The following is a 27,723-nucleotide window of genomic DNA, read 5'->3' as shown; positions in this document are numbered from 1 at the left end:
TAATTCAGAAAAATGAAAACACAAAATCTTTGGGACAAAGCAAAAGCAGTTCTAAGGGGGATGTTTACAACAATACGAGCCTACTTCAAGAAACCAGAAAAATCTCAAATAAACAACCTAACCTAACCTAACAGGGTTAGAAAAAGAAAAACCAATAAAGCCCAAAGCTGGTACAAAGAAGGGATCATAAAGTTCAAAGCAAAAATAAATGAAATAGAGACTAAAAAAAAACCCCCAAAACCATAAAAGATCAATGAAACCAAGAGCTGGTTCTTTGGAAGTATAAACAAAATTGATAAACCTTCAGCCACATGCATCAAAAAAAAAAAAAAAAGAGGGAGAGAGAGAGAAAGGACTCAAATAAATAAAATCAGAAATGAAGGAGGATAAATAACAATTGACACCAGAGAAAAACAAAGGATTACAGGAGAATGTTATGTATATGAATTATGTAATAGAATTAAGAGAATTATATGTCAACAAATTGGACAACCTCGAAGAAATGGATAAATTCCTAGAAACATACAATCTTCCAAAACTGAAACAGGAAGAAGTAGAAAACTTGAACAGACTGATTACTAGTAATAAAGTTGAATCAGTAAGCAAAAAACTCCCAACAAACCCAAGTTTAGGACCAGATGGCTTCACAGGTGAATTCTACCAATAATTAACAGAATTAATACCTATTTTCCTCAAACTGTTCAAAAACATTGAAGAGGAAGGAAAACTTCCAAATTCATTCTATAAGGACAGCATTACCCTGATACCAAAGTGAGACAAAGATACTACAAAGAGAACCACAGGATAATATCCGTGATGAACACAGATGCAAAAAATCCTCAACAAAAAATGAGCAAACCAAATTCAATGATACTTTAAAAAAACCATTTACCATGATCAAATGGGATTTATTCCAGGGATGCAAGGATGGTTCAATATTTGAAAATCAATCAATGTGATACATCACATTAACAAGAGAAAGGATAAAAACCAAGTGATCATCTCAACAGATGTAAAAAAAGCATGTGACAAAATATAACAACCATTCATAATAAAAACTCTCAATAAAGTGGGTTTAGAGGGAACAAATCTCAGCATAATAAAGACCACACATTAAAAAAAAAAAAAAACGCAGCTAATATCCTAGTCAATGGTAAAAAACTGAAAACTTTTTTCCTAAGATTAAGAACAAGGTAAGGATGTTCACTCTCACCAGTTTTATTCAACATAGTACTGGAAGTCCTAGTTGCAGCTAAGACAAGAAAAAACATAAAAGGCATCCAAATTAGTAAGGAAAAAGTAAAACTGCCACTATTTGCAGATGATATGATACTACATGTAGGACACCCTCAGGTTTTAAACTGAAAAGCTATTAGAATTGATAAATGAATTCAGTAAAATTATAGGACACCAAATTAATACACAGCAATCTGTTTCATTTTTATTCACTAAAAATGAAGTAGCAGAAAGAGAAATTCAGAAAACAATCCCATTTACAACTGCTCCAAAAAGCATAAAATAGGTAGGAGTAAATTTAACCAAAGAGGTGAAAGACCTATACTCTGAAAACTAAGTCACTGATCAAAAAACTGAAGATGACACAAATTAATGGAAAGATATACCATGCTCATGGTTGGGAAGAATTAGTATCATTAAAATGTCCATACTACCCAAAGCATTCTAAAGACTCAAGGCAATCCCTATTTAAATATCAATAGCATTTTCATAGATCTTCAACAAATATTCCTAAAATTTGTATGCAACCACTTAATAAGACTACAAATAGCCAAAGCAATCTTAAGAAAGAAGAAAGAGCTGGAGGTATCACCATATCACCATCCCAGATTTTATGATCTACTACAAAGCTACAGCAATTGCAACTGGCACAAAAACATACAGGTCTCTGGAACCCGGAAATAAACCCACACCCATCTGGTCAGTTAATTTATGACAAAGGAAGCAAGAATATACTGGGGGAAAAGTCTTTTCAATGAATAGCGTTGGGAAATTGGACAGCTACACGCAAAATGAAACCAGTCCACTTTCTTACACCACACGCAAAAATAAAGTCAAAATGGATGAAAGACCTAACTGTGAGACCTGAAACCATAATATTCATAAAAACACAGGCTGTAATCTCCCAGACATCACCCTTAGCGATAGATTTATGGATATGTCTCCTCAGACAAGGGAAAACAAAACAAAAATAAACTAGTGGGACTATGTCAAAACAAAAAGCAAAGGAAACCATCAACAAAGAAAATGGTAACCCAGTGAATGGGAGAAGTTATTTGTAAATGATATATTTAATAAGGGGTTAGTATCAAAAATATATAAAGAACTTATACAACTCAACACCAAAAAACAAACATTCTGATTAAAAAGTGGTCGGAGGTCCTGAATAGACATTTTTCCAAAGAAGACCTATGGATGGCCAACAGATGCACGAAAAGGTGCTCAATGTCCCTAATCATCAGAGAAATGTAAATCAAAATCACAATGAGACATCATCTCACACCAGTCAGAATGACTAGTATCAAAAAGACAAGAAATAACAAGTGTTCATAAGGATGTGGAGAAAGGGAACACTTGTGCATTGTTGGTGGGAATGAAAATTGGTACATCCACTGTGGAAATCTCCAGTATGGAGATTTCTCAAATATTGATAATAGAAATATCATATGATCCAGTAATTCCACTACTGGGCATTTACCCAGAGACAACAAACAGAAACACTCATCCAAAAAGATATGTGCTTATTGCAGCATTATTTACAATAGTCAAGATACAGAAGCAACCCAAGTGTTCATCAACAGAGGAATGGATAAAGAAGAGTGGTATGTATACACAATGAAATATTAGTCAACTATAAAAAAGAATAAGATTGAAGTAAGTCAGATAAAGACAGATACCACATGATTTCATTTTTATGTGGAATCTAAAAAACAAAACAAACAAACAAAAAAGACTCTTAAATACAGAGAATAAATTGGTGGTTTCCAGAAGGGAGGTGAGTCAGGGGATGGGCAAAATAGCTCAAGGGGATTAAGAGGTGTAAATAAGTCAAGGAGATGAAAAGTACAGCATAGGGAATATAGTCAATTATACTGTAATAATGTTGTATGACAACTACACTCATCCTGGTGAGCATTGAGTAATGTATATAATTGTAGAATCACCATGTTGTGTACCTGAAACTAATCTAACTCTGTGTATCAACTTGAATTAAAAGAAGAAGTGAAAATGGAACTCAGCATTCTGGTGAGGTTAATGTAACAATGAAAGCCCAGTATGTCATTTGGGAAACTACCCTCAAAAATGTTGCATACTCCTTGTAAGAGAGGATTGGAAAATGAAGGTCTACATACAAGTTTTAAGTTAAATTGAAACATTAAAGGATATATTACTTTTATGATCCTCATTTTTATCCTGTTTTGTTATTAACTGCCAAATAATACTGATTTTGCTGAATCAGACCTTGTTACTATAATTCTTGATACAGACTGAGAACTAAATGATAAGCTGTTTACTTCTATGATAGAACTATTACGGTATTCTATCACAAATAGGAGAAGAGAAATTTTGATTTACGATCACATAGTCCTGGTAGCATTTCCAAGAGTCTGGAAGATGAAATCTTATAACTAAAGAACATGTTTATACTTCAGATAATGGCATCAGCTATAGCTAGTTAAATCAAGTCATACTTAATTTAGTATGACAGTAAACAGATGTTGGTAAATATTCCCAAACTGTCTTTTGCCATTCACCAGAATCTAGCTATGCTGGAATATACAAACCCACAATCAGCCTGGAATTTGTCCTATATGTGTTGCTACTAGACTGGGACATAAATATTCCTCAGACAGTCTTCATAGTCAAACTGAAAAAGACACATTAATATGGGGGAAATGTGAAACTGCAGCACACTAGGAAAACCAAAGCTTATAGAAAACACAGCAATTCATCTACTGCTCATATGATGACATTAAAAGAAATGTGTTCATACTATTAACTAAATTTATTTGTTTGTTTATTTTTACTTTTGTGTCCTTGAAATGAGGACTATTCAAAGTAATTGTCTTCTGTAAAACAGCAGATACTTAGAGAAACGATATACCTGACATTTGATGAATATAGCCGTGGCCTGCAGCTACAATTTTCAAAATCACTAACACTATCCTTAAAATTAATTGTACTAAAATTTAGCAAAAGCAAAGTATAGATGAGAAACACTTTACACTGCAATATGAGAGGGATGCGTTAAAAAAAAGAGAGAGAGATTCCTAGATTGGGACTAAGAAAAAAAAGATAATTCAAGCATGATCACAGTTTTATTTATGTTTACTAAATGAAAGCATCTAGAAGAAATCATCAGCCCATAAAGTTTTTCTTCAGTTCTTCACACATTTTTCAAGGCCTGGGTAGTGAATGACGCATACTACAGGAGGTCAGTAAGTAACAACACTTGGAAGAAATGCAGTCCTGGGTCTAGGTATTGTATTTCAAGTTTTGTTACATTTTTACTTGACTACGGCAGGATATTTCTTTAGAGTAGACTAATTTCCTTCAGGCACTGAGCCATGGTAATTTGTGAGATAACTTTTCTTTCTCTCTCACTTTTTTCAATAGAAGCTGAAGATACACATCCAGAATATTATGAAACTAGCATTTTGTTTATTTTGGTCTGCATTGTAACTTTTCCATTTCCATTATGAAACAATTACTGGTTAAGTAAAATGAAGAAATAAGGAGGCATATTTCAGTTTATAGCTTTTTTTCCCCTAAAGGCAAAGTTCAAAATGTTCATCTGATCCTTTCAATCCAGGGTAGAACAGATTTTTCTATCACTAACACACACCTAATTTTAAGTCTCTCGGAAAGGTGTTTTGGAGGCTCTCAATTTTTCCAGTGATCTTCAGCAGAAATTGAACTGCAAGAATCATGTAAATTACTTTACCATGCCTTTTTTTTTTTCATATTTTTTTTAAAACAAGGATTTAAATATACAATGGCACTGAGGAAGCAATATTGGTTCTCACCATTTAGGAAATTCTTCCTGAGTCCACTAAAATGCAATTTCCTGACATCCAGTCCTCCAGGTCTCAAATGTCCATTTCTGTAATTTAGATGGAACCGAGGCTAGGGATAAAGCAGGCTGGCACCCCGTCAGGAATTAATGGATAATCTTAAATCCCCAGTTCCATGTTCCCTCTTCATGACGATGGAGTTAGGTCCACTTAATTGTTTACTAATACTTTCATCAGAATAGGCAACTAGATGCTCTAGTGGGTATTTTTTTTTTTTAAGAATTAAAAGAGCTTATCTATAGCAGAGTATACTAAAAGTCATAACTGAAATGTTATATTAGAACTCTTTTACAATTCTTTTTTTAAGAGATCAAATCACATGATTTACTGAATCTTTTACAACCCATTTGTGCTACCACTGCCTTCTTTAAAAAAGATCAAAAGTGCCAAAAGCTTTTTAACTTATATAATGGACATAAAAAGCTTACCCACAAAAGACCGTCATTATCTCTACTGTAGAGATGAAGGCACTAATTTGCTCGAGATTACACAATTTGCTCGTGGTGCAGCTGGAGCAGAGACCCTAACGTTTGGGTACCAAATCCTGGGCCACTGAGTCTCTCTGCCTATTTATTTTCTGAATTGTAGTTAAAATGTACACTGCCATTTCTCTCCACAATGTCTTCTTGCTATTGTAATAAAAACTTTAAAACATCAATTAAAAAAACAAAAAACAAAATGTGATCTGAATATTCCTAATTTTGATTCACCACCCCAAGTCACACGCTAAAGAATATCTTTTTGTTGAATGACTTTCTTTCAGAATATGGATTTTTCACAGACTTCCTATTTGTAACAATGATGTTACCCACTATGTCTCAAATAAAGAACTCTTTCTCCTCCATGCTTTCACATAAAACTATGTGTGCCACTTTCCATGCAAACCATTTTGTTCAGGCTGAAATTTAGGGAGTGATGTCACTTCAGGAACTCCCTAGGAAACACTGCTGTTAACTGAGTAAGACTGTCAAGATAGTATCCAAGTTATTCAAAGTAGGTGTTTTAATAGTGGAAATCATTTGTGGGAAGAAACTGAAAGAGTTTAGGCTGGCAACTCCTGATAAATATACTAGGAAGTAATATGTACTAATTTTGCCTCAAATGTCAGCTCTGGGCTGCTGTTTGGCTACTCCTCTGAACGCCTATCGCTCTTCCCTACTGGTCGCACTTTCTTAGATGTTCTGCTTTCCATATATGAAACACAGAAGGGCTTTCTAAAAGTCAAGCCTGGAAACCCACTGCTAGCCTGGCACCTGGTCAGTATGTCCTTCCCAAATGGTTTCTAAAAGCACAAACGCTGCAGATTTCCATTTTAGCTTTTAACTTTTCATATATATGCTCCAAATTTCTAAGCTACTCAATGCTCTGCCTCCCAAGGTAGAAGCATCATGACAAGTAGATTCCTTAGTGCAGAAAACTCCTACTATCAATTCATCTGATTACAAGTAATTGTCTATTTTATGGGGAGAGAGAGAGACACCAACCCCACTCGATATCACTTTTGCTTAGGACACACAGGAAAGTATGACAAGTTAAGACAGGTTTTGATTCTCAAAAATAAATAAATAAATAAACAAACAAACAAATAAATAAATAAATAAATAAGAGGCATTGTGCAAAGTGTCTGAAAATCAGATTATGAGAAACTGGCTCGGCAGCAGGAGTTACAAAGAAGAGTTGAAGACAATTTAGTTTTAGGCACCAAGGTATCACAAGGAAATAATCAAAAAGAAGTTTCCATTATTGTCCCTGTGTTAAAAAATTCATAATTTTGTTCCTAGGGGCTAAAGTGTGCGGAACTGAGAGAAGGAAGGCTGGGGACTAAGATCGGGTTAGCTCAGGAAGATAAGCTTTAGCGATCTTTGCCAGTTTGTTAGCATGACTCAGAATTAATCCTGTTTTCAAGGAGGTATTTAGGTTGTTACATGCTCCATCCCTTTTACTGGTATGTCTTAAAAATAAGATTGAATACAGAAAACAGCAGTCAAGATAATACCAAGCTCAAGAGTTGGTCATGTTCAGTACATGCTTTGAGGGAAAATGTAAATAAATTGTAATGTTTGCAAAACAAAAACAAACAAAAAAGATATGCAAATGCTTGCAGTATCTTTACTTCTCCTGTATGATTTCTTAATCTGTATAAAGAGCCCAAAACCACACGGAAGAGAGCTCAGGAATAATCTAGAAGATTGAGTTAGCCCTGTGAGTCAGGTTAAGACCATTGATCACTCAGCAGATGCTTCTCAACCAATCTGGGGGGCAGGCTGGCTAACACACAGGCCTGGGAAGAGGTAGAGGTCACCCTAATTGCAGAGTATTAGGCTCTTTGTTTCCCCATCTGTCACCAAGGAGAACAAGGCTCCAGCATGGGACCACTGCTGTGACCTAAGCTACTTACACAGACATCAATCATAAGCGAAATGTAAACAAGTCACCTTTCAGAAATAAGTGGATCAAAAAAGAAGATAAATATGTCTTTGAAAAATCAGAATGACCCTGACTCCATGGTGTAGCTCTGTCCCTGCTGAGCAAAGTAGGGGAAACACTGGGCTCTGCTTTGAAGGAGATACGTGGGACAACAGTGTCCAGAGTATATGTGTCTGCAAGTATGCTGGCTAATATTCACAACAGGAAGAACCAGAGAAGGACGCCCACCAGTGGGAAAGTAGATGAACACACTAAGGTATATCCACATAATGGGATATAATGGGTTATTCACCTTAAAAATGAATTAGAACAACGTGCAACAATACAGATGAATCGTAGCATCATAATATTAAGTGAAAAAAGTTCCACAAAGTACTAAGCCTTTTATTGTAATGTTTAAAAAACGGAAATAGGGGCGCCTGGGTGGCACAGCGGTTAAGCGTCTGCCTTCGGCTCAGGGCGTGATCCCGGCGTTATGGGATCGAGCCCCACATCAGGCTCCTCTGCTATGAGCCTGCTTCTTCCTCTCCCACTCCCCCTGCTTGTGTTCCCTCTCTCACTGGCTGTCTCTATCGCTGTCAAATAAATAAATAAAATCTTAAAAATAAAAAAAAAATTAAAAAATTAAAAAAAACGGAAATAACACTAATAATAATAAATGGAAATCTACAGGTGTAAAAAAAAAAATCTAATAAGTAAAGAAAATGTGGAATCCTGGTTTCAAAGTGATGGTTATGTTGTGGGAGTGGGGGCAGGTAGGACAGCACCCTGGGTAGATGTGGTTAATTGTCTTGGTCCCACCTTTTCTTTTTGGTGGTTTAATGAGTGTATGTTATATTATTGAAGATATTTAACTACATAAAAGCAGGCTATGAGTAAAATAATAATGAGAATATGTCCTGAAACAAATACTATGATTAATGTAATTGTGTACACCTGAGAAAGGGACAATACATGCACAAATATTTTTGTCTGTATGTACCTATTTTTGAAAAACCAAGACAGAGAAGAATCTCTGAAATAAACAAATGCAAACACCACAGAGTAGAGACAAATGGGTCTGCTTTTTACTTTGAAAAGTCCTAACCCACCTCAATGCAAAGAAGCAGCCCATGTTTTGATACCTAATTTCACTGGGCCATGCAGCTCATTTGCAGTTCATAACCAGAATTCTACCAGATTTTTATTTAAGATGATTTAAGAACAACATCTCCTTTCTTCACAATATGACTACCACATACACCCTTTTAAATAATACTTGTATTTTGGCCAGAAGCAAATTATAATCAGCTTTACTGTAATTATCATCTCTGACCTATCTCTCCCATACTATTTTACTTCTATTTCAAGTCGTCAAACATATTTCGATGAGATTTTTTCCTGAACAGCAACTAATGACGACGATTAAAGTCAAACATATTTCATTCAATGCTCCTAAATATTTACTGATGTACTAAAGTAACAGGATTTTTTTTTAAGATTTTATTTATTTATTTGACAGAGAGAGAGAGAGAGCAGAAGCAGGTAAAGCAGCAGGCAGAAGGAGAGGGAGAAGCTGCCCGCTGAGCAGGGAGCCCGATGTGGGGCTCCCTCCCAGGACCCCGGGATCACAACCAGAGCCAAAGGCAGACGCTTAAACCACTGAGCCACCCAGCTGCCCCTAAAGTAATAGTTTTAACAGTAAGTGTAATTCTGCTCAAACCCCAGATTTTTATTTCACGCTGGATAAGCATTAGATATGCACATAGTGTCTGCATGGCAGCATGGAACATGGACATGTTGAGAGTTCCGGGGACAGAGGTTGTGATGCCCCATGACTAGGGTCTAACAGGTTGTATGCACTGTGTCAGCCCACCAGGAGGGAGATAGGGGTTCTGCTACAGGAATTTGTTGAGAGCTTCACAAAGAAAGCAACAAATAAATGAGCCTGTTTTTTACCTTCCTCTGTTTTAAATTTTTTGAACAAATAATACATCTACACAGTTAAAAGTCAAAAACTTATGCTACAGCACTCAATGAGAAATCTCTTTTCCATCCTTTTCTCCCTCAAAATATTTTCACCCTCAAAATACTGAATGATGCAAACTTTCTAATATCCTTTCACGGACATTCTATGCATACACAGGCAAACATATGCACTACCACATAATGCGACAAGCAAAGAGAGAACCATAATCCTGTTGCTGCTGCTGACTCCACGAGCTTCTCCCTATAAATGCAATCTGTGGGCTGGGGTATGTGCTGCCAGGTCATCCTCCTGTGTTCACTCAACGGCTCTGGCTGAGTGAAAACTCAAGAAAATCCAGCAGGGCAGAATCCTGGTTCTGCAGTTTGTAACCCACCTAACTTTGACGAAGTTATTTAGCTTCTCTGTGCTTCAGTTTCCTCATCTGTACAGCTGGTTAATAATAGCAACTGACCTCACACCACACTCGGATGATTTAATAAGAAAACCCATGTACAGTGGTTTAAATGTTGTCTATAATATATTAAGTGCTCCATAAATATTAGCTTTTGGGGCGTCTGGGTGGCTCAGTTGGTTGGACAGCTGACTTCGGCAGGCTCCTTGCTCAGTAGGAAGCCTGCTTCTCCCTCTGTCTGCCTTTCCCCCACTTGTGCTCTCTGACAAATAAATAAATAAAATCTTTAAAAAAATAAATATTAGCTTTTATTAACATATTTTGGTGTGATCTATACTGTCATCAGATAAAAATAATTAAAATACAATGTAAAAAAGGGCTGTTATAGAGGAATAACTTATTTGTTATGGGGCAGACAGTAGGTTTGAGTTTAGCAGACTGGGCTTTCTTATTTAAGGGAGAGAGAATTTATTTTTTAATTATAATGTTGTAAATTTCTTTTAAGAAGGATTTAAAAATGATACTTCTGTGTTTTCTAAATTGATGACCTAAAAAGTTTTATGTGTTTCCAATATTTACAATCTCCCTACTTAAATATCAATTTTAATATGTAGTTTACCTTTTGGACAATGGTCAATGAGTTTATTTATTATTTATTTTAAAATTAATATACTTTTGGTAATATGAGTAAAAGAAAGCATTTTTCAATTTGGGACAGAAGTTTATTTTCCACGGTTTATCAAAGCAGAGTTGGAATAGCAACCAAAGATACTGTGCCAACAAGGTTCATGAGTTTCATGAGCATAAATAAATATATTTGTTGTCACAAATCTCAAACGACTAAAGCTGTGGTAATGGAACAAAGCTGAAGACTCTTCAGAATAAATTGCAAACAACTATTGGACATATAAAGAGCCATTGAAGGGAAGCTTTCCAATACAATGATGCTATTTTCCTGCCTTCCATTTAAGCCAGGAAAGAATAACCACCTCCAAGAATGTTAAAGAAGGTATAGTCTGAAAGAGGGGGATCATGCAAGGACATCTGGCACCTACTTGTGCTTTCTCCAAGTGGACTGAAATCCAAAATAACATATTTTATCATAAAAATGAAAAATGCCACAGCCTTCTAATATACAATTTCATATTATATTGATGTGTGCTACTTCTCTTCCTCATTTAAAATAAACGGATATTTGGATGAAAGAATCTTTGAATAAAGTAACTGAAAAAAGCCTTCTCTTTGGATGTGAAGAAACAGTTTATTCCACCAACGGATCATTTTCCCCACGGTACAACAGAATTCGGAAAAGATTTTGGAGCCAAACTGGCCCAGGAGAAATAAGACTTGACTTCAGTAGGCCTGAGAGGCTTAACAATATCTGAGACCATAAATGAGTGAAGGGGGAAAATAATTGATTCTCCTTTAGAAAGACAGACAGACAGACGGGCACACACACACACACACACACACACACACACACACACACACACAGAGTATTCCTTTATGCTCTGGGCTCAGATTCTCAGATAGAGAATCCACCCAACCACTGATACAAACCAAAAAGAAGTCTCAATACAGATACCTAGTCATGTGTTTTAGACATTAACTAAAGAGATGAATGCTACTACACCATTTTTTTTTTCATTTGAGTATAAACTATATATGTTCAAACTCGCATTTTCAGCAGAACAAGCCTTTCAGGATAAGATTCTAGCTGCGAAGATATCCCAATGAACAAGCAGAAGATGCCAAATTGCACTTAACTATTTACGCTCTTTGTCTTTGAACGGTAACCAGAGCAAAATAAGATTATTAAGCAAATTAAAAAAAAATCAGATGAAGGAAAAATTCTCGTAATATGGGACACTGGACTCTTTCTAAATACAATTTTAACTCTGGCCCCACATTTTAGCTTCTTTGTGGATGTTCAACCCAAGTCAAGGAAATTAACTTGTTATCCACCATACTCCCAATTACTCAATATATATTTTTAGGAGCCTGCGATATAGCAGGAACAGTTTCAAGCTTGGGGATACAGCAATAAACAAGACAGAGTTTTTGCCCTCAAGAATCTTACCCAAGTGTTGGGAGCGAGATGGTCAACCAACAGATATCCACCAAAAAAAAAGAATAACACAATCTTTTAAAGTTAATAAGCTCACTTTGCTGCTAATGCTGCCACCATTTCCCCAAATCACTCAGATTCAAAACACTGGTTAGCTTTCTTATTTCTGGACAGACACAGAAACTTAGAATAAAAAAGATTTTAGAAAAGTTCATTGCCCTATGAACAGAAATCTAGTATGTGCCACAAGAGAGAAACAGAAAGGACATCATTTTCATATAAATCTTCCAATACTACCGTACTTTATGTTCACCTTGTAATCTACATAGAAAACTAAAATATCTTACCTTGACAGTTGGTCAAAAGTAATTGCTATGGTTACATTTTTATTTAGGGCAAATACTAACTTTAAATTTATGTCAACATTTTTACACTAACACTGTATAAATCATACATAAACTGACTATAATTCAAAGCTGTCACTGAGTGTAGCAATAGTTTACAGTCTTTCCAGATACATTACGCTACCAATTACATGAAATAGTTTTATGTAAGGAAATACCACTTGATCTTTTACATAAAAGAACACTATTACTTAAGGAAAATTGATAATAGTTACTTTTAAAAACTATCCAAATAAATATGACTTACTCACAAAATAAAGGCTTCATAAAACCTTTAGTTTTCAAATTCTAATCACCACTTCTTCCAATTCTGCTATTCCCCACCAATCCCATATATTAAATCACATAATTCTTTCTGGGCAATGGCTAAGTGGATTTGGCTGCCGGGACAGGAAGTAAGGAAGGAAAGGACTGGATTCGGGCTCTGGGTGGTGCCTACATTACATCAACAGCTCCCTTTCCTAAAGAACACAGACAAGTGTGAATAAAGAGTTGCACTGTCTCTCTCCAAACTCTGCCTTGGCTCTATATGTTGTTTTGATGAAATGCGATGTGGAAAAGGCTCATTCTATTTTCAGCTAAGAAGAAATATATTGTTTGATGATTAATGGAAATGTCACAACCACTTTCATCAGTCAGTGCCTGTGCCTTCTCACCTACAATCAAACACTGTCTTTGTTCCTAAGTCTACCACCCTTGGATCTAGCCTGGATAGTATTTCAGAAGTAAAAAGTGAAGGAGAATGACAAAAGGTTGAGCCATAGAATCAACCCCCAAAGAGGCCAGGAAGGAAAATACAAGAAATAGCAAGGATACAGCAGCATAACCCAGACCTTCTGCAAGTCCCCAACTCGCTGGTCCAATTTCGGGGCTCACTTAATTTTCCCATCTTGCAAGTATTTTTCTTAACCGTTCCAATGTAAGCAGACATTGGTTATCAATATTTATTATATTTAAAAGCCATAAACTGTATGGACATTCTTCCTAAGAGTTTCAGGGAGAATGTATTGGGTCTTTAATATAATTAGCCACATTTTATTACCTTCTCTTTTGGGGGAGCATGAAATTAAGTTGAAATAATGTAAACTGTATGTAATTATGAAGATTAATTTAGAGCAGACTAGAAAGGCAGTAGGCTAAATACAAAATATAGAACAATACATGTTCCCCGGGTCCATGGAATGATTTCTGGTGTTGGAACCATACCATGTACAGCCATGCCTCTACCTCCTGTCCAATAAAATAGTTCCTATTCCCGTTTGTCTTCTGTAATTAAACTTTAGATTTTTACCTTTGTCCCACCATTTTTTCTACAGAGAGGGACAAAACTTTTTACGACCAAACAACAAAAAATAAGCCCCAAATACTGCCTTTTGGAAAGGGAAAGAACAGAAGACTTAATTAAGTAGATAAATGGGTCTAAATAAACTTGTGATATTTTCTTCACAGGAACAATTACAATATGTATTTGCTAAATTTAGTTTACTCGACTAGGAAAACACTCCCAGATAAAATCATAACAGGCACAGAAAATCAAGTTCAGATTTACTGAATTTCCCATGTAAGTTCAGATACACATTCTTCCACCTCAGGTAAGCCAGACTGCCAAAAACAAATTTCTGGAATAAATTTTTTCTAAACTTTGAGTAGATAAGAATGCTTATGTCACAAAAAAATGAAAAGAGATACAGTATTTGTCTCAAGAAAATTAGTTTAATTGGAATAAATTGATTTAAGTAATCATTCTAAAGATAGATATTATACTTCAATACTACTGGAAGTATCAACATTATTCTAAGTATCTATGTTAGGAAAGCTAGACACCTTTAGCAGCTTCTTGAATTTTGTAATAATGATAAAGCTTTGGATCACACATAAATATGCCAAGTGATTTTATTCTATATGAGGAATGCTTATGGAGTTCACACTTCAAAATTATATTCAATTCACATTCAATATCATAATCACATTCCAGAAAATTATTATGTTTTTGATATCTTTATTTGAGTAAGCTCTTCTTCCACAGGATACCTGCTGTGGTAATTTCCAAATTCTCCTTGAGTCAATAATACTGGTTTTTTAATTTGGCAGGCAGCCGAGAAACAACATTCAAAATACTTATTTAATAATAAAGAATTCAAAATACTTATTTAATAATAAAGGACAGAGTGCCAACTTCTAATGTATCATTTTACACCAGACACTCTACTTCACTCAGAATTTTAATCTTTGATATAATTTTGTAAGTGAACTGGAAAACCACTCTATTAAGGAAAAATATAAAGGGCTGGATATTCCCAATCCCACTACAACAGAGAAACTGAGATAACAAACCCCTCATAAAATGTTCACTGGCTCTTTCCAAATCAAACACATTAAATACACAAACTGATACAAAACCACTCTATGCCTTCATACTCACATTAAAATAAAGAATTGTAATTATGATTAAATCCTTCAAAATTCAAAATGAAGTTATGACTTTCTGGGATTCGGAGTCATCAGTAGACATGTCCCTGAAAGTACAGACACTCACCTTCACACTTCTGAGTAGTTTCACTCTGCTTGTGACCAGCAGGGCATTTGCATTCAAAAGAGCCCACTGTATTGATGCAGTTCCCTCCCTGGCATATCCCAGGAATCGCCTGACATTCATCAACATCTGCAAGAAGAAAGCACTGTGAACAAAGATACCACTAACTTCCAGAGTATCTACACCTATTCCTTTAATGTAATGTACAAAAAAAGATCAGTTGTTCTCAAGAGCATGGTATAATGGGCATTGGGACCGCTTTGTATGCATATATTTTAATTCATATAAATCATGTATGTTAAAGAGTTCCTTTTCGTTCTTGTTATTTTCTTTTGAAATTTCACTGTTTATTAAGAAAATCCATCCCTATTGTTAAGTGGACAACCAATCTCTTGCTTTGATTTGCTGCAGAACACTTCTGGGTGTGTTCACTCTCCTGGTGATGGGTACTCGTCTACCTCCATCTTCTCACCACCTCAGAGCATGATACAATGAAAGTCTCTACCGTGTCTCTTCATGGAGTTGCATAACTATGGACTGTAAAACTCAGAGACTTTTCATCCCTTTGCTGTAGACTCAGAGCAGAATTACTATATCACGCAATATATATACACCCAATATGAGTAAACAGTGCCCAACAGCCAAAATGCCTTCATACCACTAGCAATCCATATACCCAACAAGTAGTTCACAAACCTCTATTGTCCATGAGGATTCTTTTTTTTCCCGCCTGCTAACACATGATATAAATATCCAAAATCCTAATTTTCTTTGGTCTAATAATTGTAAAGGGATATTAATTCTAGTTTTCACTTCTCTAATTACTAATTACTTTGTGTGTTAGCTTTTAAATTTCCTCATCTGAAAGTTGTCTGTATCCCTTAAACAGTGTTATATTGAATTTATCATATTCTTTTTTTTTCCAAGTTTTTATTTAAATTCTAGTTAGTTCACATATAGCTTAGTTTCAGGTGTAGAATTAAGTAATTCAACACTTACATACATCACCTGGTGCTCATCACAAGTGCGCTCCTTAATCCCCAATCCCCATTGCACCCATCTCTGGTAACCACCAGTTTGTTTTCTAGAGTTAAAAGTCTGTTTCTTGGTCTTTTTCTTTGTTCATTTGTTTTGCTTCTTAAGTTCCACATATGAGTGATATGGAATTTGTCTTTCTCTGAATGACTTATTTTGCTCAGCGTAATATTCTCTAGCTTCATCTACATCACTGCAAATGGCAATATTTTGTTCTTTTGATGGCTGAGTAATATTCCATTGTATATATATAACACTTATTCTTTATCCATTCATCAGTTAGTGGACATCTGGGCTCTTTCCATAATTTAGCTATTGTTGATAATGCTGCTATAAACATTGGGGTACATGTACCCTTCGAATTAGTAGTGTCATATTCTTTTTGTAAATTTAAAACCTTAAACATGGCGATTATCTTCCTCACCCTTTAAGCTTTATCCATTTAGGAACCGAAAATCTTAATATTGACAAATGAAATCCAAGAATCTGTAATACAGATTTTCAGACCAATAAACGTCAAGAGTCTACGAGAAATGTTAAAAGAAGTTCTTTAGCAGGAGGGGCGCTTGGGTGGCTTAGTTAGTTAAGCATCCAACTACTGATCTCAGCTCAGGTCTTGATCTCAAGTTCATGACTTCAAGCCCTATGTTGGGCTCCACAGTGTGGAGCCTACTTAAAAAAAAAAAAAAAAAGGAAGTTCTTCAGGAAAAATAAAAATGAGATGAAAATTATGGTCTACACAAAAACCAAAAAGCACTGAAAATAGTAAACATGTTGACAAATTTAAAATACCTATTTATTTTTAAATAAACTTAAAGATAACTGGTTGTTGTTGAAAACAGCAACAGCAAAATAATAGTAATGTGTTTTGAAGATTATAAAACACAAAGAAGTAACTAGTATAACCACTATAGCTAAAAGATTAAAGGGGGAAAGAGAATACTATTGTAAAATTATTACATTGTAAGTGAAGTGACATAATATTATTTGAATATAGACTATAGTAAGTTAAATATGTAAAGACAAACACTAAATTTTGTAATTTTAAATAAAACTAATGTTTTATAATGTTAAAGAGGTGGAGTTAATGATCCGATTATGGAGATAAAATGAAATACTAAAATATACTCACTCTAATACAGGCAGGCAAAGAGGAATAAAGAATAGATGGGACAAAAAAGACAAGAAATAGTAAGGTACTAATTTAAACTCAATAATTTTGATAATCATAGGAAGTGTAAATGGTACTAGTAATTCAATTAAAAAGGCTGAGATTGCCATAATTGATTTTTTAAAAGATATAATTTTATATTTTTTACAAGAAACCCACTTTGAGAGAGATAGCTTAAAAAGGAAAAGGATGAAAAGATGCATGTACTCAATCAAAAGAAAGCTGAGGTGGCTAAGTTAATATTGTACAAAGTAGTTATCAGAACAAGAACCATTACCAGGGATAAAGATGGATATTTCATAATGACAAAGGGGTCAATTCATTAAGAGGACATAATGATGTACAATGTATATATGCTGATTATAAAATGTTAAGCACCCAGAACAAAAAGTGACAGAACTGAAAAAAAAAAAAAAAAGAGAGAAATCTACAATTAAAGCTGGACATTTCCATATCCCTTATTAACTAACAGAACAAGTAGACTGAAAATCAGTAAGGATACATAAGACTTGCACGATACTTTCAACCAACTTGTCCTAGTTGACATTTATAGAACAACCCACCCAACTTCAGCAGGATACATGCTATTTTCAAGTGCACATGGGGTATTTGACCAAGACAGACTATATTCTGAGGCCATGCAAAAAGGCTCATTAAACATAAAAAAATTATGTTAAACTAGAAGTAAATAATAAAAAACATCTGGGATATCCTCCAACATTTGGAATTTAAACAATATACTCTGAAATAATCCATGGTTCAAAGAAGAAATCACATGAAAAATGAGAATACAGCATATCAAAATTGGTAGGATGCAGCTAGAGTGGTGCTTAGAGATAAATATGTAGTGTTAAAATGCTTATTTTACAAAAAGAACAAAGTCTAAAATTGGTTAGCTAAGTTTTTATATAAAGAAATTTTAAGAAGAAGAGCATATTAAACCTAAAGTAGACAGAAGCAAGAAAATATTAATGATAAAACAGAACAACTGTCAAACAACAGAGATAATCAATCACCACAAAACCTGGCTCTCTGGAAATACAAGTAAAACCAATGAGATCTCTCAAGACCAACCAAGAAAAAGGAGAGAAGAAAAGATCAATATTAAGGAATAAAAGTGGGCACATCAATACAAATTCTATAGAGATTAAAAGGATCAAATGAACTAGTTTGACAACTTTATGGTACTAAATTCAACCACGTAGATAAAGCGTACAAATTCCTAGAAAGACAGAACTACCAAAGCTCACTCAAGAACAGATCATCTGAATAGACCTACATCTATTAAAGTTAATTTCATTCATACTTGAAAATCTTTGCACAAAGAAAACTTCAGGCCTAGGTGGCTTTACTACTAAATCCTTTCAAATACTTAAAGAAGAAACAATACCAGCTATACAAAAATTCTTATGAAAAAGAGAACAAGCGACTCTAGCCCACCCATTTTATTGGGCTAGCATATAGTTGACCCCAAAGAGAGACAAATACATTACAAGAAAAAAAAAAAAACACAATAATACATTTTTGGAATAGGCACACAAAAATTCTTAGCAAGGCAACTTTAGCAATACATAAAAAATTATTACATCATGATCAAGTGAGGTTAATCCCAGGTATTTAAGGTTGCTTAAACATTCAAACATCAATCAATACAATGAGAAAACACATGATCATATTCTAATGTGAAAAAAGCAAGTGACAAAATTCAACACTCAGTCATTACTTCAAAAATCTCAATAAACCAGAAATATAAGGGAACTTCCCCAACTTGATAAAGAGCCTGTACCAAAAAAAAAATAATAATACATATACATATATACATGGAGAGATATATGGAGAGAGAGAGAGAGAGAGAGAGAGGGAGAGAGCATGCACGCTAGGGATGCTTGGGGGGCTTAGTTGGTTAAGCATCTGCCTTTGGCTCAGGTCATGATCCTGGGGTCCTGGGATCGAAGCCCACATCCATCAGGCTCCCTGCTCAGTGGAGAGTCTCCTTCTCCCTCTTCTCTGTCCCTCTCTAATGAATAAAATCTTTATAAAAACAAACAAAATATAGCTAACAAACTGTAGAGTACTGAGAAAACTCTCTGGATTTAGAGTTTTTGAATCCATCATTTTATACCCATGTAAATTTCCCTTAATTTCTCTCCCTGCAAGAGGTAATACTCCCTAATTCAGTCTAGTGTTATGAGAAATAAACATGGTTCATAAAAATATTAGCTTATGCAAATTTATGTTATCTATTAAAATTGACAGGCTAACATACTTACTAATATATCTTTAATTACAAAATACTACATAAGCTCACTGTAATAACCTTCAAGATACAGAAAAAGAGAAAGTTAAACAGATATTGATGTAACTTAGTCTGTTCTTTATGACTTGTACTCACAAACACATTCAGAGCATCAGTCAGTTTATATAACAAGAATAAGATCACACTCTATGTGTTCTGCATCTTGCTTTTTTTTGTTCATTATGATTATTTTGTGGATACATCTCTAAGTCAGTATACATTGATTTACCCTATTATTTTTCATAAGTTCACAGTTCGCTGCATCTTAGAGAACGTAAATTAGAGAATTTAAGCCTACAAAAGAGCTTAGCATCTTTATTATTTCTTCCTCACTTTATCTGTCCATAAGAAATTACAGTAGCCCAAAATATTTTATACTGAAATTAAGGTAGATTTCATTGTCTTATTAAAGGATATCTGATCCAAACAAAAAACTAGAATGAAATATATAGCAAGAAATTTATATACCAAACTGTTTAATTCAGAACATTTCAAACCACATTGTTTTTTAAAATGTACTACATTTCCACCCTCATTACAGTGTGGTGTAAAACATCCCTAGAAACCTCTTTTCCTGGCAGATAAATCAGAGAAAGAATATCATGATATAAGCTAAAAAATGGGGCCAAACCTATAAATCCCTTAATACTATTCATAAAATCTTTGACTACATATTTAGTAGACTCAGTAATTTTTCAAAGGAAAAAGCAAAATCAACTTTATGGGGCTTAATTTCTAATTGCCTAAAAAGTATTTTCCTAGAAGGAAAAATAAAACCTTTATTTTTGAAGTACCCTAGACTACTCAGCCATACAGAATTAATTTAAGGTAGATCAAGTTAATCATTAAAATGAAAAAGAAAAATTTTACAGAAATCTTGCAGAAATAATCAACTTAAACCTAAAAACATACACAAGTGCTCTCTATAAAAACAAAAAAAGCAAGCCTCAGACCTTCAAACTACGCAAGAATTTCTACATTTTCAAAGTGCTAGCATAAGAAACTACTAATGTCTGAATAGTTTTCCCGTGTCCTGATTATACAGATGTGTTTCTGTTCATTCCTTCAGTTCAAGCACAAACTATTTCTTTAAATGTTGAACAACTTCAAATCACACGTAATCATTTTATACAATGAAGCTAAATCTTTTTTTCCCCAAATTTTTATTTACGTTCCAATTAGTTAACATATAGTGTAATTAACTTTAAGTTTAGAATTCAGATAAATCTTTTGAAACTTAAACCTTATACAGGCCCTTCAGTGTATGTCTATTAATTAAGGTTATAAATAATGTAGCAAGGTAATGGTAATTCTAGTTTATGAACTCATTTATTCTCCAACTTCTTTAAATAAACTTGCCCTAAAAGATTAAACTGATTAGGTAAGTTAGCATATTATTTTTAGTTCATATTAAAATGTGAAAAAATATCTTCAGTGGTACAGGCATATAAAGATGGTTCATTTAATTTATATCTGTGGGTATTAAGGACCAATTCCTATTATTATGCATTTAATAGCACATGCTTTTTTAAACTTTGCCCATCAGCAAATTAGATCCATTTTTAAAATTTATATGAAAGAAATATGAAAGAAATTTCTATATGAAAGAAATTTCTATATGAAATATTCGTATACTCCGCAGATATTCACACATTACTTGTATTTCTAGGAAAATGAGTATCAGCCATTACGAATAGTAACTGAAGAACAGTCTGTCTCTACCTGGAATCTGAGAACTCTGGGGTATTTTGGCAACCATTCAACATGGTTTCATTTCAGAATACCTATTCATGTATTCACAAAATTCAAATGCTAAGTAAGTGATCAACTCCACAAGCAAGTGCTAGTAAGCTACTACCTGTAGGACTCTGTGTTTGGAATGAAAAGAACAGAGCATGCTTCTCTGTCTCAATCTTCCTCACCTCATTGGAGATAAATTCACGGTCTCCCTCTTACTTGTCTGACTTCGTTCCATCAGTAACAAACGCTCCCTCCCTGAATATGCCTCAAGTCTTCCCTTTGCCTGTATTCTGGTTTCATCCTCCATTATACACCATCTGTACTACTACAGCAAACTTCTAAGTGGTGTCTTTGCTTCCACTCTGGTCCCCCTATTATTGATATTCTATAGACCAACTAAAATAATTTCATTTAAAAATATGTCAAATCAAGCAGAGGTCATTACCTCAAAAGTGTGCAAACATTGCCACACTGTTTTCCAGTCTATATGAGTTGCTCCAGAGAAGTCTTAGACTCAGGGGTACCTCCTTTAAAAAAATACTTGCTTATTCTGTTTTATTTTGTCCGAGGGATTCCATTTATCCTCTATTTTTATTGAAGTTTTGTGCCTTCCAATACGCAGCCTGATGCTTTTATCCATTTTAGAAAATCCTTCTATTTTATCTCTAAGACTCTTTTTCAGCTCCTTTCCACAGCTTCCTTTAGTTGGATCTCACCATGTATCTGATTCTTTGTAATCATTGTCTAATTACTGTTCCCCAACATTATGATTTGTGATTTCCTCTATCTTTACTTTTGTCACCAATATTTTTTTCAGTTTTATGCATGTTTGTATGTATATATGTATTATTTCTTTTTATTAAGTAAAATTTCAAATCCTTCTTCAGTTTTTTTTTTTTTGAGTACTACCAACCCACTTTTTTTTTTTTTTAAGATTTTATTTATTTAACAGAGAGAGACAGCCAGCCAGAGAGGGAACACAAGCAGGGGGAGTGAGAGAGGAAGAAGCAGGCTCCCAGAGGAAGAGCCTGACATGGGGCTCGATCCCAGAACGCTGGGATCACGCCCTGAGCCGAAGGCAGATGCTTAACGACTGCGCCACCCAGATGCCCCACTACCAACCCACTTTTTATCTCTGATTGTCTTTACCGAATTCTTATAACTCTACTTTGAGCACATTTTAAAAGGAAGACCACATTGATTTTCCTTTCCTGAAGCTAAGAAAGAAGTGTATAAATCTTGTGTTCATTTGGGTAATTCTTCCTTGAAGCATGCCTCTTCCAAATATTTTTCTCTTTTTTTCAGTTGTTACATGTAGACCTTTTTCCTTTATTACCCATCTTTAAATGGGGCCATTTCCTGCTGAAGCAGAAGTGGGGAGAGCCCAAGAAGAAACGAGTTGGTTTGAAAGAAATTTCTATATGAAATACTTGATAGTACCCACTCACCAAAGTCTCTCCCACTTTTTCTTTTTTTTTTTTTTTTTTGCCTTTGTATTAATTTTCAACTTTCAGGTGGGGGTGTGACCCTCTACTCTGCCTTTTTAGATATTCTTTTGAGATGCTCACCAGTGGTTCAACTTCCTCTGAGGATCTGTAGTAGACCTCTCTCACTCAGGGGTATTTTCTGCCTTTCCAAAAGGAGATCCACGGCCTCTGAAGAGCCTCAGAATGCTGATATGCAGAGAAAATACTCAGAAGATTCTCCCTGTTCCAATGACTTCCCAACAGTTGCAAGTGTTCATCACTGCTTTCAACTGGGGGCAGTAGAATTTAATTTTAGAAGATCTCGTTTTCTATTATTTATTGCTAGTTTTTCTTCAGTTAGAAGAAGGAGAATATTCTATGTTTAAATAAGAGTTGTGATGAGCACTGGGTGCTGTATGGAAGTACTGAATCACACCTGAAACTAATATTATACTGTATGCTAACTGGAATTTAAATAAAAACTTTAAAAAAAGAGAGAAATGTATGGGAATGGGCTTGTCCTTAACTCAATGAAACCACACTGTATATAATTCGTCTTTCAAGTAACATCTTCTGTCATTAAGATATAAGCATTTGCAAACACATGTGTAGAAGCATATGGGAATAGCTGTACTGTTTATCTCATTGAAACTACATTGCATATAAACTGTTGTTCAAATCACATCTTCTTTCACTAAGCTGTATGTTTGTAAAGTTAAGTGTAGAAGTATAAAGGAATAGCCCTGTGGTAACCTCATTGAAGTTTCACCGTGTATAATGTGTCTTTCAAGTAACATCTTCTTTCATTAAGATATAATACACAACACACCCATATACCACCACACATTATTTAAAAAAAAAAAGGCAGTTTCTACAATTAATTATGTTTTAGGTAAATTTTCTGGATTGTATAGGAATGGCTTGTTTTCACACAGTATGAATAAAAGTTAAACTTTCTAATGATCTAGTTAACTAGATCAATGTAGACTGCCTAGATAAATGTGTTTTTAATAATTTATACTAATCAAATGAACCAAATCTCCTTTCTATTTTGCGCTATATAGAAGGCCTGGAAATAACATTCTCCTGAGGGCATCTTCCTTCCAATCTACGACTGAGGGGCGACCCATGCCTGTGTGGGTTCAGAGGACGGTCAACTGCTCTACATTTTTCATGCGCAACCTGAGTAAATGAATTAGATATTTCTGAACACTGTAATCGTTTGAAAAAAACACAAAGCGCCATTGGTTTGGCAGGGACTGATTTAGGGTCTATACTGCTATCTTTATTCAAGTCCTTGTCCTGGGTCCTAGCTAGGTCCTGACTCTGTCACGTACATCTGATTTCTTGTGCCTCCCAAGCTGCATGGAATAGAACAGAGGCTCAACGTCAGTCTGTTAATATTGTCCAGGATGAAGCAAAAGACACAATTTAATGAGCAAATTACCCTAGGTAATCTACTCAGTATTAATCTAGTAGATCTATATAGTATTTTCTCTTTAAAAGGAGTCTATGTAAATTTTATGGAAATCTATATATGAACAGTTATTCTGTTTATTACCAGATATTTCATGTCCTCTGAAGCCACAAATAAGGTAATTCACTAATTGTATCAACTACAGAATAACATTATGTTTAGAACGTCAGAAATGTCCTTTCTTGGCTAATATGAACTACACTTTAGAACCAATATTAAGCTATTTGCAGTCATCTTCTATGCATCTGAAATCTATTTTTAACTCAACAAAAATTTTTAATTATACGATCAAAAAGATCACTATTATTTTTAAAAGTATGACATGTATGCATCATGTTCTATCATGTCATTTTTTTTCATGCCATGAATCTTCCCAATCAACTTGGCAGAATATTTGGGAAACAGTCTAGGAATTTAAAGGGAACATGAAATCACATTAAGATGCAGTCTTAAAATAGCCTGAACTGAGGATTAGTATTTAATTGAGAGGCTTCTGACTATGCCATGATTTTGAAATAAAGCAGAACTTTTTAAACTTGCTTTTCCAGATATTTTAACCATGTGGCAAGTTTCATTTTGCTGCTGTTGCTGTATTTATCCATTATATTTTTAGGCAAGTGGAACTGAAAAATTATCTTCACTGCATAAACAAAATCAAATAAATAAGCCTTCAGACATTACTAAATCCTGAAGGTTATTTGGGAAATTTGAGATCAGATCCTACATTTAAAAAGTGTATTCAGAAAAACTAGGCCTCTCGGACAAAATATAAAGGTAAAGAAAAAAAAAAAAGCCTAAGTGCAGATGTAGAAGATGAGGAGAGTCAGTAATTTGGGATATTTTAGTTGAAGTTAAGAGTTTCTCTCAACTGGACTATTTTCACGAAATAGGGGCTTCTGATGTATGTTAATCTTAATCCCATTTATTAATTCAAAAGATAGTTACTGAGTATCTACCACATGTCAGGTACTCTTCCAGATGCCTCAGAGATATTAAAGAATAAAAGAGATCTATCACCCAAAGGATCTTACACATTCACTGGCGGTAAAGTTAAAGCAATAAAGACAATAAATGAGCAAGAATATCAGAAAGGGATACGTGCCGTAGAATAAACAGAAAGTATTACCTCAGTAAATCCAGTCAGTACTAGTCTAGATCCATATAGTAGTTTCTCTTTAGTAGGAATCTATATAAATTATATAAATTTTATTGTATTTTTATCTAATTGAGGAAAGCTATAAAGTATGGTAAATACTATATAGAATATGGTACATCTTCTATAAAAATTACTTTATCAGAAACTCTATAAAATCAGACTGGTAGTTGTATCAAAGATAAGAGGATTTTATTACCCACAGAAAACAGCAGATTATTATTATTATTTTTAAAGATCTTATTTATTTACTTGAGAGAGAGAGAGAGAACAAGAACGGGGAGAGGGGCAAAGGGAGAAGCAGACTCCCCATTGAGCAGGGAACCTGATGTGGGGCTCAATTCCAGGACTCCATGATCATGACCTGAGCTGAAGTCAAACACTTAACTGACTGAGCCACCCAGGCACCCCGAAAACAGAAGATTGAAAATGACTTTTACATGGTTTCCATATTAGGTCTGACCTGTGACAGATAAGAAGCCAAGAGACAAATCACGAAACCATTCAAAGTTCACAGCTGACATGTAGGTTTATCCTTTGGGCATCCCTATAGTTCTTATTGGGACAGTTTCGATAGAGACCAGTTTTTAACATTAACTTTTACAGAACTACAAAACTAACAAAAATCTGTCAGGCCACTGTTAGAGATATGTTTACCAAATTACGCAGAGCACCTAAATGATTATTATTCAGTGAACTGAAGCTATAGGCAGGCTTCCCAAACTATAACTCTCATTTGGGTTTTAGGACACTGGACTGGCTTTCTGCAATGTGACATTTACAGGGGTTGAGTAGATAACATCTATGCCTGTGATCCTGGTCATTAACATCAATTTGAAAGACCTCAGGAATCTAACTTTGTATGTGATTTCATGATAACAAATAAACCCAACTCTTCAAGTCTCAACTATGAGTAATATCATTTCTCTGAATAATACAAAAGTCATTTTTCATTTTCCTGTGATCCTACTGCCATGAGAGAATTCATTATAGAGCTCTTGCTAAACTCTAAAAATGGGTTTAATATACACATGATATCAGAAAAGTAGCCAAAAAAGGGTAAGAATTGTGGTGGCTGAAAATTAATTGAAATAATTATCCAGTAAAAATGTAACAATTTACTTTGACTACTTGGGTTGAAGTCTACTACTGTAGCATCCTCAGGGCCCCAGTCTAGTCCTGATACATAAAACATACACCAGGATGTGGTTTGGAAGACTGCTTGGAGACCAGACTGTCACCAACTGGATATAAACTCTTCAATAACTACGTTCAAGGACAGAGTTTACACTTTGCCTCTACAGACACTATTAATAACAATGTCAGGCAGTTCTTTTCTCCCTGTGACCTGAGCCTAGATTCCTATCTCTTGAATGAGATATTCAAGAGTATTTCCATGTGTATAGTTTGAGGGGTTGTGGTAAGGAGAGTGTAGTGCCTCCCGGATGAAGATCTGGGAGTGGCTTGTCCTCTGATTATATAAGATATTTTAATCAATTTTTAAAAAATTTTCCCCAGTTTTTCATAGTATCTCCTCTCTTCTCCATTTATGTCAAGACCTGAAAAGTGATTATTCAGTAGGTGGCTAATAAGAAGGTTATCTCTAGTCACGCTTGCTAATGAGGCCCCTCTTGGAAGTGGCAGGAGTTTGAATGGTATGAGTTAAGAGCCGCAGACCCTCCGAGCACAGTGAAAGGAGACCCACACAAGTCTGTGCACATGGGTAGATGGCGAACTCACCTTGGCAAGCTCCAGTGCGGATGTTGGGGATAAAGCCCCGTCGGCAGGGCTGAGGCTGGGCAGGACACATCTCACAGGGGTGGCCCCAGGCCCGTCCGATGGTGGCACAGCACAGAGTCTTGGTGCAGACAATGCCTGTCAGCTGCCCTTGGCACATCTGGTTGTTGACCTGAGTGAAACAAGGGCCTGTCCTGTAATCTGGAATGTGAAAGAAGACAGAAAGACAGGTTTTACGACCATATGCCAATCTTACACCAGTAGCTCCAAATACATATAAAACAGAGGCGATTTCTTCTGACTCAAGTGTCTCAAGACAAAACGCTGGAAAGTTTCATTTTGAAAATTCCTAATTTTTCAATCATGAGGACTGCATTAGGAGATTGCAATGTATTTTACACTAGACACTGTAAACGGGTGGCTCAAGGGCTGTGTCTGGGACACCGATGTGTTTTCTTGGCCTGAATTATGTTCTGAAAGAATTTAAATTAGTAGCCATCATTCTTAAATTGGAAAATTTCACATGAAATTTCTATTTCTGGCTTTTCTTGAAAAGTTGGAAGATCTGGCCATGTGAGGCATGCCATTTTACACGGCATGGGGGAGAGAAGTGGGTCCTTCTCTCTGACACCAAGCCCCAGCCACTCCTTATCCCGGCAGTCTCCTCTTACTAACATCCCTCACCTGCACGCTGCTGGCACCTGCTTGCAGGACTCCCTCTTTACCTAGCAAAGATTTTCTTTCCTGACTGTGTGGACACAAGATC

The 27,723-nt window shown here is 35.1% G+C and overlaps 1 protein-coding gene across 1 annotated transcript in view; it reads right to left on the bottom strand.

Moving 5' to 3' along the window:
* FBN2 (fibrillin 2) overlaps nucleotides 1-27,723 on the bottom strand; it is a 239,082-nt gene that overhangs the window by 148,254 nt on the left and 63,105 nt on the right. Inside the window, 2 exon segments of the mRNA XM_040622515.1 lie at nucleotides 14,886-15,011; nucleotides 26,961-27,158. Coding sequence (XP_040478449.1) covers nucleotides 14,886-15,011; nucleotides 26,961-27,158 — 324 coding nt within the window.

The sequence above is a fragment of the Ursus maritimus genome, unplaced genomic scaffold (assembly GCF_017311325.1).
Source record: "Ursus maritimus isolate PB19 unplaced genomic scaffold, ASM1731132v1 scaffold_5, whole genome shotgun sequence".
NCBI classification, from domain to species: Eukaryota; Metazoa; Chordata; class Mammalia; order Carnivora; family Ursidae; genus Ursus; species Ursus maritimus.
This window is presented reverse-complemented; position numbering and strand designations above follow the sequence as displayed.